This window comes from Equus asinus, chromosome 2, assembly GCF_041296235.1.
Source record: "Equus asinus isolate D_3611 breed Donkey chromosome 2, EquAss-T2T_v2, whole genome shotgun sequence".
NCBI classification, from domain to species: Eukaryota; Metazoa; Chordata; class Mammalia; order Perissodactyla; family Equidae; genus Equus; species Equus asinus.
This window is the reverse complement of record NC_091791.1, coordinates 123,262,065-123,282,484: the sequence shown is the minus strand read 5'-3', so window position 1 is coordinate 123,282,484 and position 20,420 is coordinate 123,262,065. Positions and strand designations below refer to the sequence as shown.

Here is a 20,420-nt window from a genome sequence, read left to right as displayed (position 1 = left end):
GGTGTGTTAGAGCCTCTCAGGCGGTCCAGCGACCGTGTAGTTCCGTGGTCGCCACCCCGGGTTAGGGGGGACCGTCACTCACCCAGGAAGCCAGGGACAGGGATTCGGCCCCTCTCCTTCCCGGTGGTCTGTCAGCACCTGCCCCGACTGGTCGGGCGCGGAGCCGTCCACGGGCTACGCCGGCCACAGACAGAGGGACGAGCCCGCCCAGCGCCCGGCCCTGGGGGCGGCGCTCCCTCCTCCGACGGCGCCAGCGCACCCCCGCGGGCGTCGCGGAGACGCCGGGTCCCCATGGCGGGCGGGGCCGGCGCTGGGATTGGTGCGGAGGCGGGAGGAGCCGGGCCGCGCGCCCGCCCTCCGCCCGCCCTCCGCCCGCCCCTGGGGGCCCGCTGCCTGGGAGCCCGGCGGGGCGGGGCGGGGCGGGTCTGCGTCCGCTCGGCGGCGGCTGCTCCCGACCGCCAGGCTCCGCTCGGCCTGTCGAGGCTCCACGCCGCCCGCCCCGTTCGCACCGGCTCTCCGGCCAGCCGGGCCGACCGGCCATGGGCGCCCACCCGCGCGGAGCCCGCGCCCCGGGGCTCTGGCCCCTCCCGGCGCCGCCACTACTGCTTTTGCTGCTGCTGCCAGGTACGGGCGTGGGGCGAGGGGGGCCGAGGGATGGGCGCCCCGAGTGGGGAAGCGGGGTCCGAAGGGGTTGCCCCCGGGAGCGCAGCGCGGGAGCCGGAGAGAGGGGGCGCCGTTGCTGAGGACTCGGACCCCGCGTGGACTCGCTCCGGCCCCCGGCGAGTTGGGCGGCGGAGGCCCGTTTCCCTTCGGCTCTCTGCTCCCTCAGAGTCCTTTGGGTGCGTGCCTGAGGGTGCGGGAATGGCTCCGGACTCGGGCCCTTCCTTCTCGGGCCTCGGGGTTACGGGTTCGAGTCCTGGCCCTGCCCGTCGCCCTGCTCCGCGCACTGGGTGCCGGACTGTCGCCCCTGGGCCGTCGGTTCCACTGTCTGCATCCCTCCCACCTCCTCGTTTTACGAATAGGTGGGGAATCGGAGGCCAGAGCGGGCTACAGACTTGATCAAAGACACCTGGGGGAGAGGGAAGTCATTTCGGGGCTTGGGGGGCCTGAGCTGGTGCTCCAGCCTCTTCTCCCGGTTCTTGTCTCTCCGCTCTCCTGGCCGCGTTGCTTTGAAACCCCCTCACCACAGAGCGTGCCTCCCCGCGTTCTGCCTGGTCTCTGGGAGAAGCCAGCCCTGACTCGCCGCCAGAAGACTCTCGTGTGGCCTGGGAGGGCTGGAAGATACCAAGGGGCGAGGGATTTGGCAGGGCTGCCCGAGATCCCTGCGGGGGGCGCGGGGGGCGCGGGGAGAGAAGGAGCAGGCAGGATCCCATTTCAGGACCTGGAGAAGTTGGGTTGGACTTTGCCAAGGATTCCCCTCATCCCCTCCCCAGATTGTCCCCAGATCTGTAAGTGGGAAGCAGCAGATAGCTGACTCAAGATGCCTGGGGTGGGGCTTAGGAACAAAGGGAGTCCCAAGGGTTTCAGAGAGGTAAGAGGGAGCAGGATGTGAAGACAGCATCAGCAGGAACCGGGGTTCACACTCTGAGATCACCAGAGCCATGCAGCCCAAACCCCTACAGGATCCTGGGGATGAAGGAGAGCCCCAAACGTGGGCTGCAGTATCCCTCAGGCTGGGGCTACTTGACCCTAGGTGGCCCTGCCCCTGGGAGTGGACTGGTCATCTCTCCATCATGGAAGCAGTGAGCAGCTATACCTAGGCAGCCTGTGTTTGCTGCACACCCCGGCCCTGTAGTAACAATGAAGGTGAGGATAGTTCTTGAGCTCTTAGCAAATGCCAGCAGTGAGCTAGGCACCTCACTCATAGCAACCCTATGAGGTGGATACATTTATAATCTATATTTTTACAGATAGATAAACTGAGGTACAGAGCGATTAAGCCATTTGCCTAAGCTCGCACAGCTCACAGTTTGTCAGGATTTGTGCCAGATCTATTCAAATTCAAAGCTCAGGCTTGTAACCATTATGCTTCTCACTGTGTGTGACCTGGTGGAATCCCTGTATCTCTTGGGCCTCAGTTTCCCAGTCTGTAACTCAAAGAGGGAGGACTAGCCTGAAAGTCAAGTTACACAGAGTATCCCCAGCAAGTGGAGGGGAGGCTGTTGGTGGGTGGTGCCCCTGGTGAAGGAAAAGTGACAGTTTCCTCAGGGACTGACAGAACTGCTTCCCCCAGTGACCAGTGCCTCCGAGGCTGAGCACCGGCTGTTTGAGCGACTGTTCGAAGATTACAATGAGATCATCCGGCCTGTGGCTAACGTGTCTGACCCAGTCATCATCCAGTTTGAAGTGTCCATGTCTCAGCTAGTGAAGGTGGTAAGTGCCAGAGCGACAGGCTGTGGCGGTGGGAGAGTGGGCTTCTGGAAGAGGCTTTCCCAGAAGCAGCCTTGTTTTTATAATTCACGTGTCTACTTTAATCTCTCCTTCTAGGATGAAGTAAACCAGATCATGGAGACCAACCTGTGGCTCAAGCAAGTGAGTGACCGGCCCTGAGCACTGCTGCCCCCTGGTGGTGATTTCTTTATTTGCTGTCTGTAAACCAAAAAGGGCCCAAAGGCCCCACATCACTCCCGTGGGTCCAGATTGGGGTACACTGACTGGCTGATCTGTCTCTTCCTGGACTTGGGGTAACATGCACTGCTCTGAAGTCCCCCTGGAAGGACTTCAGGGCCCAGCCCCTCCACTCACAGATGACAGACTGCAGCCTGGAAGTGGAGACCTCCCCTGTGGTTACACAACAAAATGGGCAGACCTGGGCCTGGAGTCCTGGCCCCCGGCTCTAGGGTGGTGCCTAAGACCACTTCCTTCCCTTCCTCTTGCCAAAAACTCATCCTTAAGTCAGAAGCAGACGCTGTTTTCATGGTTGGTAGTGTGGGAGCAGGGGCTCTGGATTTTCCTGTTCAGATTGAGGCCAAAGAAATTGGCTTCCATGTGTCCTCCCCAGGGAGGCTTTGTCCAGACCTGGTGTGACCAGGTGTGCCTATTCACCAGCCCGGCCAACTGAGTGCTCAACTCATGCAGCCTTCCTTTCTAGGAGGCTGGAAAGCTAGATGGGCATGGTGCCCACTCAGCACTCTAAATGGCACATGTTCCCTCTGGCTGCAGCCTTACCTCTCTCTCCTCAGGTGCTCAGGACTCAAATCTCCCAGGTCTGCACTTCTTGGACCCAATGGGATCATGGTTCCTTCCCCAGAACCCTTCAGAGGCCAACCCTACTTAGCCTGGAGATGGAAGAGGGTTCTGTGTGTTCTTAACACCCTGTTATTGGGGCTTGGTGGGGGAACATGTCTGAAAAAGCTCGTGGATTCAGAGTCCAGAGAGCTCACCATTACACTATGAAACAGCTCCTGGAAAGCCATTTCAGGAATGTAAGCAGCAGGAACTTAAGGCATGGACCTGGACCTGGCACTAGAAGTGCCCAGAGGAGGCACTAGTGATCCTTATTTGGTTGATGAGGGGCTGGACTTGCCCACAGTCATGAAGGCAGTGACTCCCATAAAGCCAGGAAGTGGCCTGCACACTTTAGCCTAGTGCTGTGTCCCCCATTAGCACCCACATGTGAAACTAGTGTGCTCTGCAGCATGGAGGCAGCTCAGTGACACATAGCAGAGATGGGGAGCTCACCAAGATGGTGGTATCAAGAGGAGTAAAATGATGCTGGTCCTTTTGCTGCCTCCTTCTCCCTCCCTGTTTTCTCCCCCTAGATCTGGAATGACTACAAGCTGAAGTGGAACCCCTCCGACTATGATGGGGCAGAGTTCATGCGTGTACCTGCACAAAAGATCTGGAAGCCAGACATCGTGCTGTATAACAAGTAAGATACTGGGTGGCCCACACCCTCTTGGGCTGTCAGCCTGGACTCTGGGTCCTTGGCCCACTGAGCTTACAGCCTAGCCTTCCTAGGACCTTTTCTAAGAGAGCTTCATTCATTTGGTTTATTCCATGGGTTTTATTGAATATCCACTATGTATCCAGGTGCTGGAGATAGAGTGGTGTGTAAAACAGGTACCTCTCCTGCCTCCAGGAGTTTACCACACAGCCGGGAAGACAAGCATGAATTATAATATCCAAATATGGAATTACAAACTAGAGGAAGGGCACGAAGGGAAACACTGTGGAGCTGGGGGATGTCTGTCACCAAGGCCCTCACTAGGACTTGGCCTTCCCTGTAAGTCAGAGTCCAGCCGGGCCCCGTGAGTTTAGACGACAGGAAGGCTTTATTCTTCTACTCACCTGAGTCAGTCCCTGCCTGGCCCTGTACCACCCGGTGCACCTGCTGACCCTGTCCAGGCGTATCTCCCCACCAGTGTCGAGAAGCCTCTCCTCTTTCTCTCTTTCAAAGGTTCTTCCTCTGCCAGTCTGGTCCTGCTCATCATGGCACCTCCAAAACCTGCCTCTCTTTCCTAAGCCCAGACAAAGCTGACACTTTCCACATTTAAGCTCTTTTCTTAGGCAAACGTAAATTTTAATTGATATTTTACAGTATGGACTGGTTTTTATTCTCCAGGTATTGAAAAACATCCTTTCGCACCTGTGCTTTATCTCTAGTATGAAAGTGTCTTAACCATTAAGCATTTTTCAGCAAAATTCTTCATATAGAATTAGTCTAATCTGATTTCAATGAATAAAAGCATCCTGTGTTTAGGTTTTTATGCCATATTAGTACAAAATGTTTTAGTAGTAGGACTAGAGAAGCTATGTTTTTGGCTGAATCCCACTTGCTGGTGCTGGCTAAAAGAAGAGGGGTCTTTAACCAGTCCAAAAGTGGTCTGTGTTGTATTTACTTTTTTCCCAAGGAAATACAGCATTTATAAACATGATTCTTTTGTGCACTTTGTATTGGTAAATTGGTCCTTAAAGAACTGGGACACAAGATAAACTTAACTGGTTTGCAGAATGTGAGCCATCCCGGAAATCGCCTGGTCCAGAGGCGCGTAGGGAGCTGGTCAGGGTATTGAGAATTTTTGCTAAGCTAGAATTAAGAAAATGGGCAAAAGTTTTAATCTTATGATTTGAATTTTATAGCTGTTTTCTTGCCGGCAATCTTGGGTGAAAAGAACAGCTGGAGGACTTTAGGATGTATGATTTTAACAATACCAAGAGACATAATGAAATGCTTCCGATTGGATGTGGAGGGGAGCAAGTATCACAAGGAATTTCCTTCGCCTGTGAAGCCGAAAGTAACATTAGAGAAAATCATCCAATGCCTCCCTCCTAGTTAGAACGTCAGTTCTCAGGGGTGGTCTTCTGTTGGGAATTTCTCTTCATTTCGACACACTAGGAACACCTTTTACCTTCTTATGCCAAGGTTTCTCCTGTGATTTTTCTGTTTTCTGAAGTTCATTCTCTAATAGAATCCTCAGAAAGTGCTCATGGACACAAAATACCCTGAGTTCTTACAAGGTCATAACTCACTGTAGTCTTTTAAATAATACTTTTAGGTCACTTAGTTGGGTATAATCCTTGACTCAGGGCCGCCCCATGGCCGCATTGTCCTAAGAGCCCAGGGTTTCGCTGGTTTGGATCCTGGGCACCGACATGGCACCTTTCATTGGGCCATGCTGGGGCAGCGTCCCCCATGCCACGGCTGGAGGGACCCACAACTAAAAATACACAACTATGTACAGGGGGGCTTTCGGGAGAAAAAGGGAAAAAATAAAATCTTAAAAAAAAAAATTCTTGGCTCATATTTTCCTTCTATGGAAATCTTAAAAATCTTGACTCACTGTGTTCTTGGATGAAGTGTTGCGTCAAAATCTGATACCTGTCTGATTTTCATTTACTAGTCAAAGCAGGTGACTTTTGGGAGAGAAAGGAGACACTATTAGTCAGTATGCCAGGACCACAGAGGTAAACCGGGGCTGTCCTGGGCAAGCTGGGATGTATAGTCATTTTATTTATAAATGGATTGTTCTGTTTGCTTAGGTACCCAAAGGATTTTTTCCTTTGTCCTTAAAGTCTATTTGTTTTACTCTGAACTATGTATATAAAAAGCCTTCTTTTATTCCAGGAAAGCTTTTCTTTGAATTATAGTTTTTAAGACTTATTCTGTTCCATTGCTTTGATTTTTCTCTCCAGGAACTCCATTTTTACATATTTTGGAACTTCTCCGCCTATATTCTCTCTATATTATTTTCTCTCAAATTCTCCTTTGTTTCTGTTTGGTTCAAAAGAATTTTTTCTCCTTTCTGTCTTTTATTTCCATTGCTGCACTTGGAATGTAGCAATTCTAATTGATGTCTGCTTGTTCTTATATTTCTTCTAGTCTAGTCTTTATTTCTAAAATGATTTTTCTCTTTTCCTAATTCTTTCCTAAGTTATTTCAGTTCTTTATACATCCTCCTGTTTAGCCAAATTATTTCTTAACTTTTCTATTTCTGATTGTGCAGCTCTTTCGCAGTTTCTAAAGATTTCTTAGTTTCCTTTAGCTTAATTTATAATGTCAGTTTATCGGTTTCCTCTGCTCTGTGGTTATATTTTTGTGGTATGCACTTACCTGTGTGTTATTCACTTACTCATTTTTATATTTTTCTTATAATATGTTTATACGGGGTTCAGTCCAGTCCTATTCAGTTGCTCTTGTTTAAAAAGATGGCCTTTGCTGTACTTTCAGGACAGATTCCTGGAGGGAATCGGGGTAGGTGGGGGTGAGTCTCTTGTTTCACCTGCTGAGAATTCCTTCCTCAGATAGTCACCCTGAAGCCTCTCTGTGTAGCCACCTCTATAGTCTGAGAGCTGCTGCTTCTGGATGCCTCCCTCTCTAGTTTCTGAACCATCCACCTGCTTTCTCTTCTCACCCCCAGTTTCCCACCCTTTACGATATGGATCCTACCCTAGGCAGCTTTTTTCTGGTTGGGTCTCTGTCCTTCTGGAAGGGAGTTTGGGGAGATGTTCTGAGATCCTTGAGAGCCCACAGCAGCCCTGACTGAATTCTCTGCAGACCCTCAGTGGATTCCCACCATCTTTTTCTGTTGTCTGTCACAAATTGGAAGCTGTGGAGCCCTCTCTGTTTCACTGTTCCCCTGCTGAGGGTTCAATGCAGAGTGGGGTTCTCTTTTTTGAGGGGCAGATACTTCTTTGTGACTTCTAGTCTGGGGCTCTTAGGACATGAGAGCTCCCCTTTCTCGTCCCTCCATCAGCAGCTAATCCTTTGAGCCCAGCAGGACCTGAGTTTGACCCCATACTCTCATATTCTGAGGTTCACGGGTTTCCATGTAACCCAGTGATGTTGACGATGTGGTCAGTGGCCCTTTCCTTTTGCTACCCTTGTTGCCTTATTTTTCTGAGGGAATTTGGAGAGATTAAAAAAACTGATGCCATTCGTGATCTTCTCATACCACTCACCACCCTCTCTCCCACTTAAGCTCTCCATCTTTCCTTCTATTAAAGTGATACCTCAGCTAATCATTTGTACTCACCGTGCCTTTTCTTTTCTTCTTCTTTTCTTTTTTTTGCTGAGGAAGATTTGCCCATGCCAATCTTCCTCTATTTTGTATGTGGGTTGCCACCACAGCGTGGCCACCACAAGTGGTGTAGGTCTGTGCCTGGGAACCAAACCTGGGCCACTGAAGTGGAGTGCACCGAACTTAACCAGTAGTCCACAGGGTAGTCCTGCCTTTTCTTTCTGTAATCAACTCACATGGTTCAGCAACACATTGGCTCACCCCTGCTGTCCTTTGCTGCCAGCCATCTCTTGGGCATCCTGTGGAGATGAGACCTTCATTTATTTTCTAGTCGTTCTTTCAGTCAGCAAATAACAAGTGCCCTCTGTGTGACTGGTGCTGTGTCAGACCCTGGTTGCCAGCTAGGTCTTTGTCTTCTCTGTCTCCCAGTGGCAGGGAATAGGCTGCTAACATTGCCCTGGTCAGCAAACAGGCCTTCTGGTCTGGGCAGACACAGCCAAGGGGTTCTGTAGGCAGCAGCCACAGTGACCAGGATCCCTGGAAAATAGCAGAAATGGGCACCAGCAACCAACATAAACTTATCTCCGGTGTTTGGCCTTTGGACACACAGGCAGTTTGCGACTCCTCACTTGGGGACCAAGTTCTGATTGGCCAAGGCTCCACCAAAAACTCTCTGTGGGACCCTGAGCAAGTCAGTCCTGTTCTCTGACCTTCAGTGTCCTCTTCGGTAAAATGAGGGGATTGTACTAGAGTGGGGGTTGAGAAACTTTTTTGTCAGGGGCCAGGTAGTAAATATTTTAGGCTTTACAGCCATGCAGTCTCTGCTGCAGCTGCTCAACTCTGCCTTTGCAGCTCGAAAGTAGCCTTAGACGATAGATAACAGGTGGGTATGGCTGTGTGTTCCGTTAAAAATTTATCTACAGAAACAGGGGGCAGACTTATGGGCCGTAGTTTGCCCATTCCTGGGCTAGGCCCTGGGATCTGAAGGTCCCTTGCTATTCTGACATTTTGTTGATCCAGGATACTATAAGGAAAGTTGTTCTGGAGGCCTCTGTCTTCCTAATGGTCTTTTCAACCCTGTGTGGGCCAGTCCTCATAGAGGCTCCTCAGGTGAACATGGGTCACATCCACTTGGGGGCTGTGTGGATCCCCACCCCCACCCCTCTTCTCATACCTCTCCCTTCTTTCTGGAGCCAGGAGCTAGGAATAATCTTCTTCTGGGGAATTGAGGGCACGATAGGAGTGAAGTAGGGGCTAAGAATGTATAAACCCAGCAGGGCACCTTTGGCACAAACCAGCCAACTGGAGTAAAGAGAGGTGGTGGCTTTGGCATCTAGTCTTCATGTGTAGTGATTGTCCTGCTCAGCAGTGGCACATGAGGGACATGTTCCCCTTCTGTTTTCACATGTTCTTATCCAATAACAACAGCAACACAAGGATAGCGCTAAAGGTTTGTTAATTTTTTCAGCTCTTCAGGCAAAAGGGTATGGTGACGGTTCCCTTTTGAAGGACATGAATGCCTTCAAATGCAGAACCCCGAGAAATATAATAGGGCTGATCCAAGGAAATGTCAAAGCATTCACAGGCCAGGCCATTGTGAGCACCAACCGGCCTCACTCTCAGATGCAATTCGACAGAGTGTTGAGTTGGTCATCAGCAAATCTTCTGTTGAAGAAACCAGCTTACAAATACCAACAAGATTATTCTAAGAAAAATGTACATCTCTTTGTAAAAAGAAAGGGTGCACATAGCTTAAAGGAAGGGAGAAGAAACGTGGGGAGAAAATAGGGAAAGACAGAGAAACAGAAGGTGAAGGAAACTGTTTTGCTGGATTTGAGAGACAAGGAATCAGAAAACATGATTATTCATTCTAGAACAGAGCTGGGATAAGGAGTGTGCTGAATGGTGGAGTCAGAATCCAGAGAGAGGGTCTGGTAATAAACTCATCTAACAGGGTGCAGTTTAATCGGAGTAGGCTCCCACAGTGGTCTCTACAGCCCCCTCTAGCTCCACAGTTTGGTTTCACACACATATATGTATACACACATTAGGCGCCCAAGGGAGACAGAATGAGGAGGCGTTACCAAGGCCCAAACCATAGGAAGAGTGAGTGGCAAATCTTCCCAAAGGTCACCTAAACACCTGCCCCTGGGATGACAACTTTCATCCCATTTCTTTAATTAAAGGGGGGAAAATTCCCTTTCAGGCATTTGGGAGTGTCTCAATAAGTATCAAGTTGGGAGTTGTAATTGTGGAATGAACCAGCGACATGCCCCAGGGGTGATGAGTATGTCAGATTTTTGGGGGAGGGGAGTCTTGGGCCTCAGTATCCCCATTGGTAAATGGAGTGGTGAACTGGTGACGTTTTACGGCACTTAGAGCTCACATATTCTGCAGTTTTACACATCGTTACTTGCCGTTTACCTGCTGGCAGTGTGAGAAGCTGGACACCTCTTTGTCTTTGCAGTGCTGTTGGGGATTTCCAGGTGGATGACAAGACTAAAGCTTTACTCAAGTACACAGGGGAAGTGACCTGGATACCTCCGGCCATCTTTAAGAGCTCGTGCAAGATCGATGTGACCTACTTTCCATTTGATTACCAGAACTGCACCATGAAGTTCGGTTCCTGGTCCTACGACAAGGCGAAAATTGACCTGGTCCTGATCGGCTCCTCCATGAACCTCAAGGACTACTGGGAGAGTGGTGAGTGGGCCATCATCAAAGCCCCAGGCTACAAACACGACATCAAGTACAACTGCTGCGAGGAGATCTACCCGGACATCACATATTCACTGTACATCCGGCGCCTGCCCTTGTTCTATACCATCAACCTCATCATCCCCTGCCTGCTTATCTCCTTCCTGACCGTGCTTGTCTTCTACTTGCCCTCTGACTGTGGTGAGAAGGTGACCCTCTGCATCTCGGTCCTCCTCTCCTTGACTGTGTTTCTCCTGGTGATCACTGAGACAATCCCATCCACCTCGCTGGTAATTCCCCTGATTGGCGAGTACCTCCTGTTCACCATGATTTTTGTAACCTTGTCCATCGTCATCACTGTCTTTGTACTCAACGTGCACTACAGAACCCCGACCACACACACAATGCCCATGTGGGTGAAGACCATATTCTTGAACTTTCTTCCCAGGGTCATGTTCATGACCAGGCCAGCAAGCAATGAGGGCAACACTCAGAAGCCAAGACCCTTCTATAGTGCTGAGCTTTCAAATCTTAATTGCTTCAGCCGCCCAGAGTACAAAGGCTGCAAGGAAGGTTATCCCTGCCAGAATGGGATGTGTGACTACTGTCACCACCACAGGATAAAAATCTCAAATTTCAGTGCCAACCTCACAAGAAGCTCCAGTTCTGAATCTCTCAATGCCATGCTGCCCCTCTCTGCTTTGTCACCAGAAATCAAAGAAGCTATCCAAAGTGTCAAGTATATTGCTGAAAATATGAAAGCACAAAATGAAGCCAAAGAGGTAAGGATATGTTTGTTATTACATCAATCATTCATTCATTCAACAAACATTTATTGGTTCCTGTGAGGCAAGGCATAGTGGTAGGGATAAGGAATTAGACTCTAGCATCAGCAGCCTGTGTTCAGACCACCTCCTCCATTTACCAGATCTATGTTCTTGGATATGTTGCCTCACCTCTCTGAGCCTGTCTTCTCATCTGTAAAGTGGGATGATAGGGCTTGTGAGTATCTGGTGCCCTGAAGTTAGCAGTCGGGCCATTAGATACCTGATGCTGAGAGAGGGAAGATCAGGAGATAGGCTAGAAAAGGGCCTGAGGTCAGATTATCTCCAGTTAGTACTGTTAAGCTAAACTTAGATTTTTAATTTTACCTTCTGTGTTTTTTTTTCCCATTTAAGCATAGTTTACATAAAGTATACACCTCTTAAGTACACAGTTAATTGAATTTTTACATTATATATAATATATATGTAACCATGATCCAGGTAAAGACAGAGAACATTTCCAGTGCCCCAGAAAGTTTCCTCATACCCCTTCCCAGTCAGTGTCTCCCTCCCTCTTCAGTAACCACTGATCCTGCCTTATTTTACATTGATTAGTTTTACCTATTCTTGAACTTCATATAAATGGAATTGCATGGTATAAATGCTTTCATGTTTCACTTCTTTCCTTCAACAAAATATCTTAGAGGTTTATCCTTTTGGTCGTTTCTTTTTTATTGATGTGTAATATTCTACAATATGACAGTCGTTGGACATTTGGTTATTTCCAGTTTGGGACTATTATGAATAAAGGTGCTTCTAAACATTCTTATATGTGTCTTTTGGTGAACATGTATGCTCATTTCCCTTGGATGTGTACCTAGGAGCAGAATTGCTGGAGAGATTTTTTACTTTAGTGGATACTGTAAGGTTTCCACATGTTGGAGCCAATTGACACTTCCCCCTGGCAATGTTTGAGAGTTCCAGTTGCTGTACATCCTCATTCACATACCACATGTGAAGTGGTAGCTCATTGCTGTTTAATTAGCATTTCCCCGTTGGCTAATGACATATGCTTATTGGCCATTTGGATATCTTCTTTATGAAGTATCTGGTCAAACTCTTTTGCCCATTTTTTTTATCTTCTCCAAAAGCTGTATGCTAGACCTAGCATCAACTATTAAGAATAGGGAAGCTTTGCATTAAATAATGACAAGTGTCTGTGGCTGCTCCCTGACCCTTTGTTTACCCCCAAGGTTACCAGAGTCACATTCAATAATTTTATAAGCAACTCTGCTTTAAAATTATTTGGCCCAGGACCAGCCCAGTGGCGCAGCGGTTAAGTGCACATGTTCCCCTTCGGTGGCCCAGGCTTCACCGGTTCGGATCCCGGGTGCGGACATGGCACCACTTGGCAAGCCATGCTGTGGTAGGCGTCCCACATATAAAGTAGAGGAAGATGGGCACGGATGTTAGCTCAAGGCCAGTCTTCCTCAGCAAAAAGGAGGATTGGTGGCAGATGTTAGCTCAGGGCTAATCTTCCTCAAAAAAAAAAAAAATTAATTGGCCCTGCCTTAAGTTTGTTTATTAGCAAAAAGCTAATTACAGGTCATTTCAGCTCCTGATGCAGCATAGGTAATGTTGATAGGGAATGTCCAGAGCCTCTTTCATTCAGCTGTGAATGGCGTATTAAAGTAGATGAGACAAGAAGGGACACTGCAACAGCTGCCCTACCTCCTCACCCCACCCATCTGAGCAGCTATGAGTACACCTTGTGACTGTAACAATGCAAAACCTCTCGCTGATCCCAGTAATTTAGCCAAAAAGTCAGGCGCTCCTTGAAATTTGGTAGAAGCAATTATTGGAGCTTAAGTAAATGATCAGTGACAATCTCTCATTTGTCTAACACTACTAACTTCTACAGACATTCTTTACCCATTCTTTATCCACGTTTAAAGTAATTTCTTTTAAGTTAGCAATAATTTACTAAAGATTGAGATCTAAGTTCCCATATGTCAGACTATTAGAAATTACCTTTATTCCAAAAATTATTTACTAGGCACCATCCAAGTACGTTAAGAGTTTCACAAGGACCTAAGACATGTTATGGAGACAGACATTTTTAAAAATTGTTACTAAAAGGGAAGTCACAGCTGAAATGCCAGAAAGGTAAGTTAGTGAAATAGCCTGAATGTGGCAAACTACTGACACATGGCTCACCTCAAGGGGCAGCTACCACTCACCTCAGGTCATCTGTTCCCACAGGGCAATGTGGGCCCATTATTGTTAGATCCTCCGGTTTTTCCAGAGAAAGCAGGAATCTGGCCCACAAGTCAGCAGATTGCAGCCTGTTTATGAAAGGGTGGAAGTGTTAGAATAAAGATACCTACTCACTGCTCGGAGGAGAGTCTTGACCTGTCGAAGGATTCCTTCTTTCCCTCTTATTGTGTGACTGACACGCTGTTGACACAAAGTTTTCCAGAGATATTTTAATTTCCTAAATCTCTGGCTTCAACTTGGCTTGTTTGAATGTCCTTGGCTCCTAGGAACCTAGACTGAATAAGCTCAGTTTTCCCAGAGCCATCTCCGGAGGGTACTCAGGGCCTGTCAGTGACCATACCTGGACACATGGGTCCCAAGGCTTAGGAATGTCATAGTGTCCAGCCGGCCGTGGCTGTTCTCTTTTTCAAGTTGTTCATGTTGGTCACACCTACTTGCTTACCCTTCTTATTAGTAAGGAGTTTAATTAGTATTAATACTCAAAGTTCGGAGTTAGGGCTCGGATTGGGTTACCAAACTAGAAAAATAATTTGGGAGCTTGTGGTCCCATGGAAATGCTCTTGTTGATGGTGGTTTTGACAGCTGATCATCCTGTGGTTGGTTCTACTGTATGAGTTGTTCCCTTGGTCTTGGAGGTGTACACAGGTCAGAGCCACGAACTTTGTAGCTATTATTCTGAAACAGCTTGTTTTCTGTTTGGCTGAGATAGATATATGGATATATACATTTATATATATCTCTATATGTCTATGTGTATGTCTGTCTCTCTATATATGAATATGTATGCATATTCATTCTAGAGTCTGACTTTTGATCAATGATTTATTAATTTGCATTTGTTATAATTTCTGTTTTATCAGAGTTAAATTTCTGCCATCTTATTTCATGTTTTCCATTTACTTTTCTTTTTTGCCTCAGTTCTTGCTGTACATTGGAAAGTTTAAATTTTTTCTGCTGGTTGAAAATCATGCATTCTGTTTTTATTCTTCCAGTAGCTATTTCTAACTGATTGAGACTCATGCTCTAGTTCTCTTCTCCATATCTACCAGTCTCTAATATTTCTCAGTATCTGTATCTGTATCTCAGTATCTCAGTATCGGTGACTGAAGGACAGTGCCTTCCCCTCTGGTCCTCCTCACTGCCTCGTCCACACTAGGTGTTGCTGGAGCTTTAGTTCTGTATTCTGGGTTTTTACGAATATAATTTTTTGGGTTTTGCCATTCCTTTTTTTAGTCTACAGTCAGCTTCACTAAATCATTTACTTACCCGTCACATCTTATGGTATCCTCCTGGATTTATTTCTCTTCGTATTGACATGCCTTCTGAAGAATGTTTATGGGTAAACCTTCTGAAGCCTGTAGGCTTAAAAATGTATTGTGCCCTCACTTTTAAATTAGAGGTTAGCCGGGTACAAAATTCTAGGGATGAAGTTCTTTTCCTTAAATACCTACAAAATAATGCTCCATGGCCTTTTTGCTTCAGCGTCACTTCTGAAAAGTTTTAACTTAATCTGAGTGTTGTTCCTTTGTGAGTAATTAGTTCTATCTAGAAGCTATTAGAATTTTCTATTTGTAGAGAAATCTAATGATATCAAACACAATGTGTCAGCGTGGGTCTCTCCTAATCTGTTTGGCATTCTTATGAGCCATTTGATTCTGAGGTTTTTCATTTTTAATTCTAGGGAAATCAAGGTATTTTTCTATGGAGATTTCCTCCTCACCTCTTACTTTTCTCTTTCCCTGAACTGTTGTACAGATGTGGACACATCTGCTTCCAGCCTCTCCATCTTTTAGCTCTTCTACATTTCCACGTCTTGGTTCCTTTCTGTTTGCCCCAGGAGCTCTCCACTTTCATCTTCCAATCACTCTTTCTTTCCTGGGCTGTTCTTACCCTGCCAGTTATCCCATGTCTTGAAGTCTTTATTGCAACTTGTCTGTTTTCACACTTGTATTTCTTCTTGCTTCTTCTGTAACACTGCGTCTTCCTCTTTCATGTTTCCAATATTCTCTGTCTCTTGGGATATCATGTTTAGTTTAAATCCTTAACCTATCCCTTTCATGAATATTCTTTCAAACAGCTAAGTTTGTGTATTTGGGATCTGTAAACTCACTTTTTCTGAGGGTGTCAGCCATCCTTGCTGAATTGTGTTTCAGGGAGTGGCCCAAACCCAGGCTCCACAAGGCAGAGGGCCACATGGCCACAGACTGGGCTTTACTACCCTTCAAGGATGTTTCCTCCCCTCTAGGTCACCTTAATCCCTCAAGGGACTTCTCTCGACCTCCCACCTGGCTCTGATCTCTTCCAAGTCCCTTTTGCTTGCTGTGGGGAGGGGAGGAGGGAAGCCTCAGGCTCCCCAGTCAATGGGCACCTTCTGTTCTCTGCTCTTCACCTCAGCCTCTGAGGTAGGTACTGTTCTCCCCATTTTACAGATGTGGACATTGAGGCTAAGAGAGGTCACATAGTTTAACCAGATTCTCACAACAGAAAGGAACAGAGCTGGGGGGCCAGCCCCGTGGCCAAGTGGTTAAGTACACACGCTCCGCTGAGGCGGCCCAGGGTTTCGCCAGTTCAAATCCTGGGCACTCATCAGGCCATGCTGAGGCGGCGTCCCATATGCCACAACTAGAAGGACCCACAACTAAGAATATACAACTATGTACCGGGGGGCTTTGGGGAGAAAAAGGAAAAAAATAAAATCGTTAAAAAAAAAGAAAGGAACAGAGCTGGGATTATAATGAAAGCTTGTCTCCAAGTCTCTGCTTTTCCACCTCCCTGCCTCCTAGAGCCGTTGGAGGGTTAGCCAGCAGGGGGTGAGTAGGAGTCACAGGGTCTCTTGCATATTTGAAACACTTACAAACCAAAATCTTAGGAATTCAAATAAAGTAGTTGTGGCAAATATGGCATTATAATTCTAATTTGACTAATATGACTTCTTAGTGTCATCAAGAGGACACATTTAATCTAGCGCATAATGGCAAAATAAAATCCTTGTCTCCCAACCCCATTTCAGCGTACTTAATTAAATTACTAAATCACATGCTGCCCTTTATTATGTGATTATTTCCTCAAAATCAGTTGATTCATGGATTCTCTCTTTCTCAATTCAATTATGGCCTCCTTGCTTTCTGTGTTGTCTAGGAGTATAACTAACATACAATTCTCTTTCCTATTTCAAACCTAAACTGAAGCTGTGTTATATATAATTAGTCTTGCTCTTTCTTCCATCTTTTACTTCATTGTCAGCAATTGTTTCTGATATCCAACCTGTTCTATAACTGTACAGAATTCCATGGTACTTTGGCCTTCTAACTGAAGATATTTGTTAGCTGGGTATTGTGGAGGTGGGGCAGTGGGAGAGAAAGAGTGATGAAGGCCTTGCCCTGATGTACTTATTTCATTTTTGGAACAGACGTTAAAAGGAAATTAGTATCTAAAACTGGATAAGAACTAGTACTTTGAAACAATGGTAAATGATGTTGGATTGTATTAACTATTCTAACAAAGGCCCAGAATCCTCCCACAGAGGCACAAGTCAAGTAACTGGTTTTACTAACTTTATAAATTGTAATGCAGTTTAGAAAAAATTAGGTGAAGTATACATTAAGAAATTTCTGATTTAAAATAACAAATATTTTATACTTATTTCTCTAGTGCATAAAGAGAAACTTGAGAAAGGTAGATTTCCTCAGACTACATCAGTTAGAAAAAAAAGCTTTCTTAAATATTGTGGCAGAATGGTTTCTTCTGCTACTGCAACATATTTATTAAATATTCAGTATTGAAAATGTGCTCACTCTGCCTTTTCCTTAACGCTTTGTTTCCTCTTTCATGATTTTTGTTTTGTCTTTCAGATTCAAGACGATTGGAAGTATGTTGCCATGGTGATTGATCGTATTTTTCTGTGGGTTTTTATCCTGGTCTGCATATTGGGGACAGCAGGATTGTTTCTGCAACCCTTGATGGCAAAGGATGATGCATAAGCCCTGAACTGTGTGTCTGCCTGAGGCTTACTTGTGCATGTGCATGGGGAGGGGCTCTTTTTATTTTATTTTTTATTGTGGGAAAATACACTTACCATAAAATTTACTATCTTAACCATTTTTAAGTGCACAGTTCAGTGGTATTAAATACATTCACGTTGTTGTGCAACCATTACCACCATCCATCCCCATAACTCTTTTCATCTTGTAAAACTGAAACTCTATACTCATTAAACAATAATTCCCATTCTTCCCACCCCCTAGCCCCTGGCAACCACCATTATACTGTCTCCATGATATTGATGACTCTAAGTACCTCATATAAATGGAATCATACATCGTTTGTCTTTCAGTGACTGGCTAATTTCACTTAGCACAGTGTCCTCAGGCTTCATCCATGTTGTGCCATGTGTCAGAATTTCCTTCTTTTTTAAGGATGAATAACATTCCATTTGTATGTATATACATTTTGCTTATCCATTCATCCATCAATGGACACTTGGTTTGCTACCATGTTTTAGCTATTGTAGATAATGCTGCTATGAACATGGGTATACAAATTATCTCTTTGAGACCCTGCTTTCAGTTCTTTTGGGTATATACCCAGAAGTGGAATTGCTGGATCATCTGGTAATTCTGTCTTTAATTTTTTGAGGAACTGCTATACTGTTTTACACCATGGCTTACCCATTTTACATTCCTAACAACAGTGTATAAGGGTTTCAATTTTTACACAACCTCATCAACACATTTTCTGTTTTTTTTGTTGCCATCCTAATGGGTGTGAGGTGGTATCTTACTGTAGTTTTGATTTGTATTTCCCTAATGAATATTGAGCATCTTTTTGTGTGCTTATTGGCCATTTATACATCTTCTTCAGAGAAATGTCTATTCAAGTCCTTTGTCCCTTTTGAATTGGGTTGTTTCTTTTTTTGTTGTTAAGTTTTGGGGTTCTCATCTAAGGCCTACCACCCTGAATGCACCTGATCTCGTCTGATCCCAGTTTTAGTTCTCTACATATTCTAAATGTTAATCCCTTATCAGATATATGATTTGCAATTATTTTCTCCCATTCTGTGGGTTGCCTTTTCACTCTGTTGATAGTGTCTTTTGATACACAAAATTTTAAAATTTTCATGAAGTCCAATTTGTTTTTCTTTCATTACCTGTGCCTTTGTGTCATATCCAAGAAATCATTGCCAAATCCAGTATTGTAAAGTGCTTGTCCTGTTTTCTTCTAAGAGTTTTGTTGTTTTAGGTCTTACATTTAGGCTCTGTCTTAACAGTAACATGCTTTCTATCATCAAGCTACTGGCTTTGTTTTCGCATTTCAAGGTTTACTTATTATCCAGTTGTCTTGATTTTTGTCAAAAAAGATTCATGCAAGAAAAATGTCACGAGTACTTATTATGAGTATTATTATGGATAAATGAACATTTAACCAGCCTTTTTGGTAAGCTAAAGAAGTATCAAAATATAATTCCTCTACAGTGATTAGAATGCTGTGCTGGAACTTTTAAGAAGAGGCTAAACAGGGCTGGCCCAGTGGCACAGGGGTTAAGTTTGCATGTTCTGCTTCAGTGGCCCTGGGTTTGCCAGTTTGGATCTCAGGTGCAGACCTACTCGCCGCTTGTCAAGCCATGCATCCCACATATAAAGTAGAGGAAGATGGGCACGGATGTTAGCTCAGGGCCAGTCTTCCTCGGCAAAAAGAGGAGGACTGGCAGCAGATGTTAGCTCAGGGCTAATCTTCCTCAAAAAGAAAAAAGAATAGGCTAAATATGAAAACTATTTCTCTTTTTTTTTAGTGGTTGAGACATAACTGGATAGAAAAACTTGCTGTTCAGAAATGTGCAAATCCATTCGGTTCAGTATCACAACAGATTTCCCAAAGGTTTTTCTTATTTAGCCCATAATCTCCTTGCAATTTTATACTATTTCAGCTATACCCCACTACTACCATTTCTTACAATGCACTTCTTGTTCTTTACTGTTTTTCACGAGTTTTGGGGCCATGCCTCCATTGCAGAGGGCCTCAACTATTCATCTTGCATAATTCTAAATTATTATACTGTGAGACATTATGCCTAGTCACACATTGTTAATGAATCTTTAGAACAGGGTTTCCCAACCTTTGCACTATTGACATTTTTGCCAGATGATTCTGTGTTGGGGACTGTCCTGTACACTGTAGGGTCTTTGGCAGCACCCTAACTATATGCCAGTAACATTACCCCATCCCTTGCCAGTTGTGACAACCAAAAATTCTTAAATTTCCCCTCAAAGGCAAAATTGCCACTTGAGAACCACTTCTGCAGACAAATTATTAATAAGAGAGTATCCCATACTACACTTCTGAATCTGAATAACCACTGGCAAGAGATGGTGATTCACAAGAGACCATTTTAATCTTCTCACCAGTCATTCTGATGTTTTCCCTATGCAAAAATGAAACTGACAAAATTGCAGCCCACTTTGACTCATGTTTCAATAAGTCAAAAGGAAGGTTTCTATAAAATTTGTTTACATGTAGAAATTTTCAGTAACAGTAATGGAGATATAAGGGGGATCAGGGATTTAAAGGCAATTTAAATTAATCAAATCAGACTTTCACTCATTAAATGGCATTAAACACCTGCCTACAATAAAATGCAAATTAGCAGGATTCTCTCTGCCTCCCAAAGAGTGTTGACTTGAACTTAGTTGGGTTACTTACCGTAAATAAATAAGGCATTTGTTCTCTCAAGAGCTAAGAGTTCTAAATTGAATGCAAGGTTTCTATCAGTGTTTTCTTCCTGGTCATGGCTGAATCAGGGGCAGTGAGAGATGAAATTTGTTTACCTGTGATACATGATACTGTGCTGAATAAGTAGTAATAGGCTAAGACTAAATTACGTCTAAAGGCCCTTGCAACTCTAAGATTCAAGTACTGTAATTGTTGGAATGAAAGAGATAAAACTGAAACATTACAGATGTGTAACAATGTGCTTATACCTAGTTAGAATACTGTCTTTAATCTTGGAAGATGGTTTTCTCACAGAACGATTTAGTAGTATCCATAGACATGTTTTAAAAATGGGATTCACTTAATTGTAGTGGGCTCTTCTACAATCAAGGATAAAAAGATGCTACCACGATTTATATAGAAGATGATTCTATTAATTGCAGAAAATGTGGACAAGGAGATTGAAATTAATGTTAAGGAGATGCTGCTGCATGTCCATAGGGGTTGTCTCTTGCAT

General features: G+C 45.1%; 1 protein-coding gene across 1 annotated transcript; it reads left to right on the top strand.

Moving 5' to 3' along the window:
* The first annotated feature begins 490 nt into the window (after positions 1 to 490).
* On the top strand, positions 491 to 19,007 carry CHRNA3 (cholinergic receptor nicotinic alpha 3 subunit). The gene is made up of 6 exons (XM_014856438.3): positions 491 to 624; positions 2,234 to 2,373; positions 2,488 to 2,532; positions 3,762 to 3,871; positions 9,928 to 10,939; positions 17,050 to 19,007. The coding sequence occupies exons 1-6, from the start codon at positions 540 to 542 to the stop codon at positions 17,176 to 17,178; spliced, it is 1,521 nt and encodes a 506-aa protein (XP_014711924.1). The 5' UTR covers positions 491 to 539; the 3' UTR covers positions 17,179 to 19,007.
* Positions 19,008 to 20,420: the final 1,413 nt, after the last annotated feature.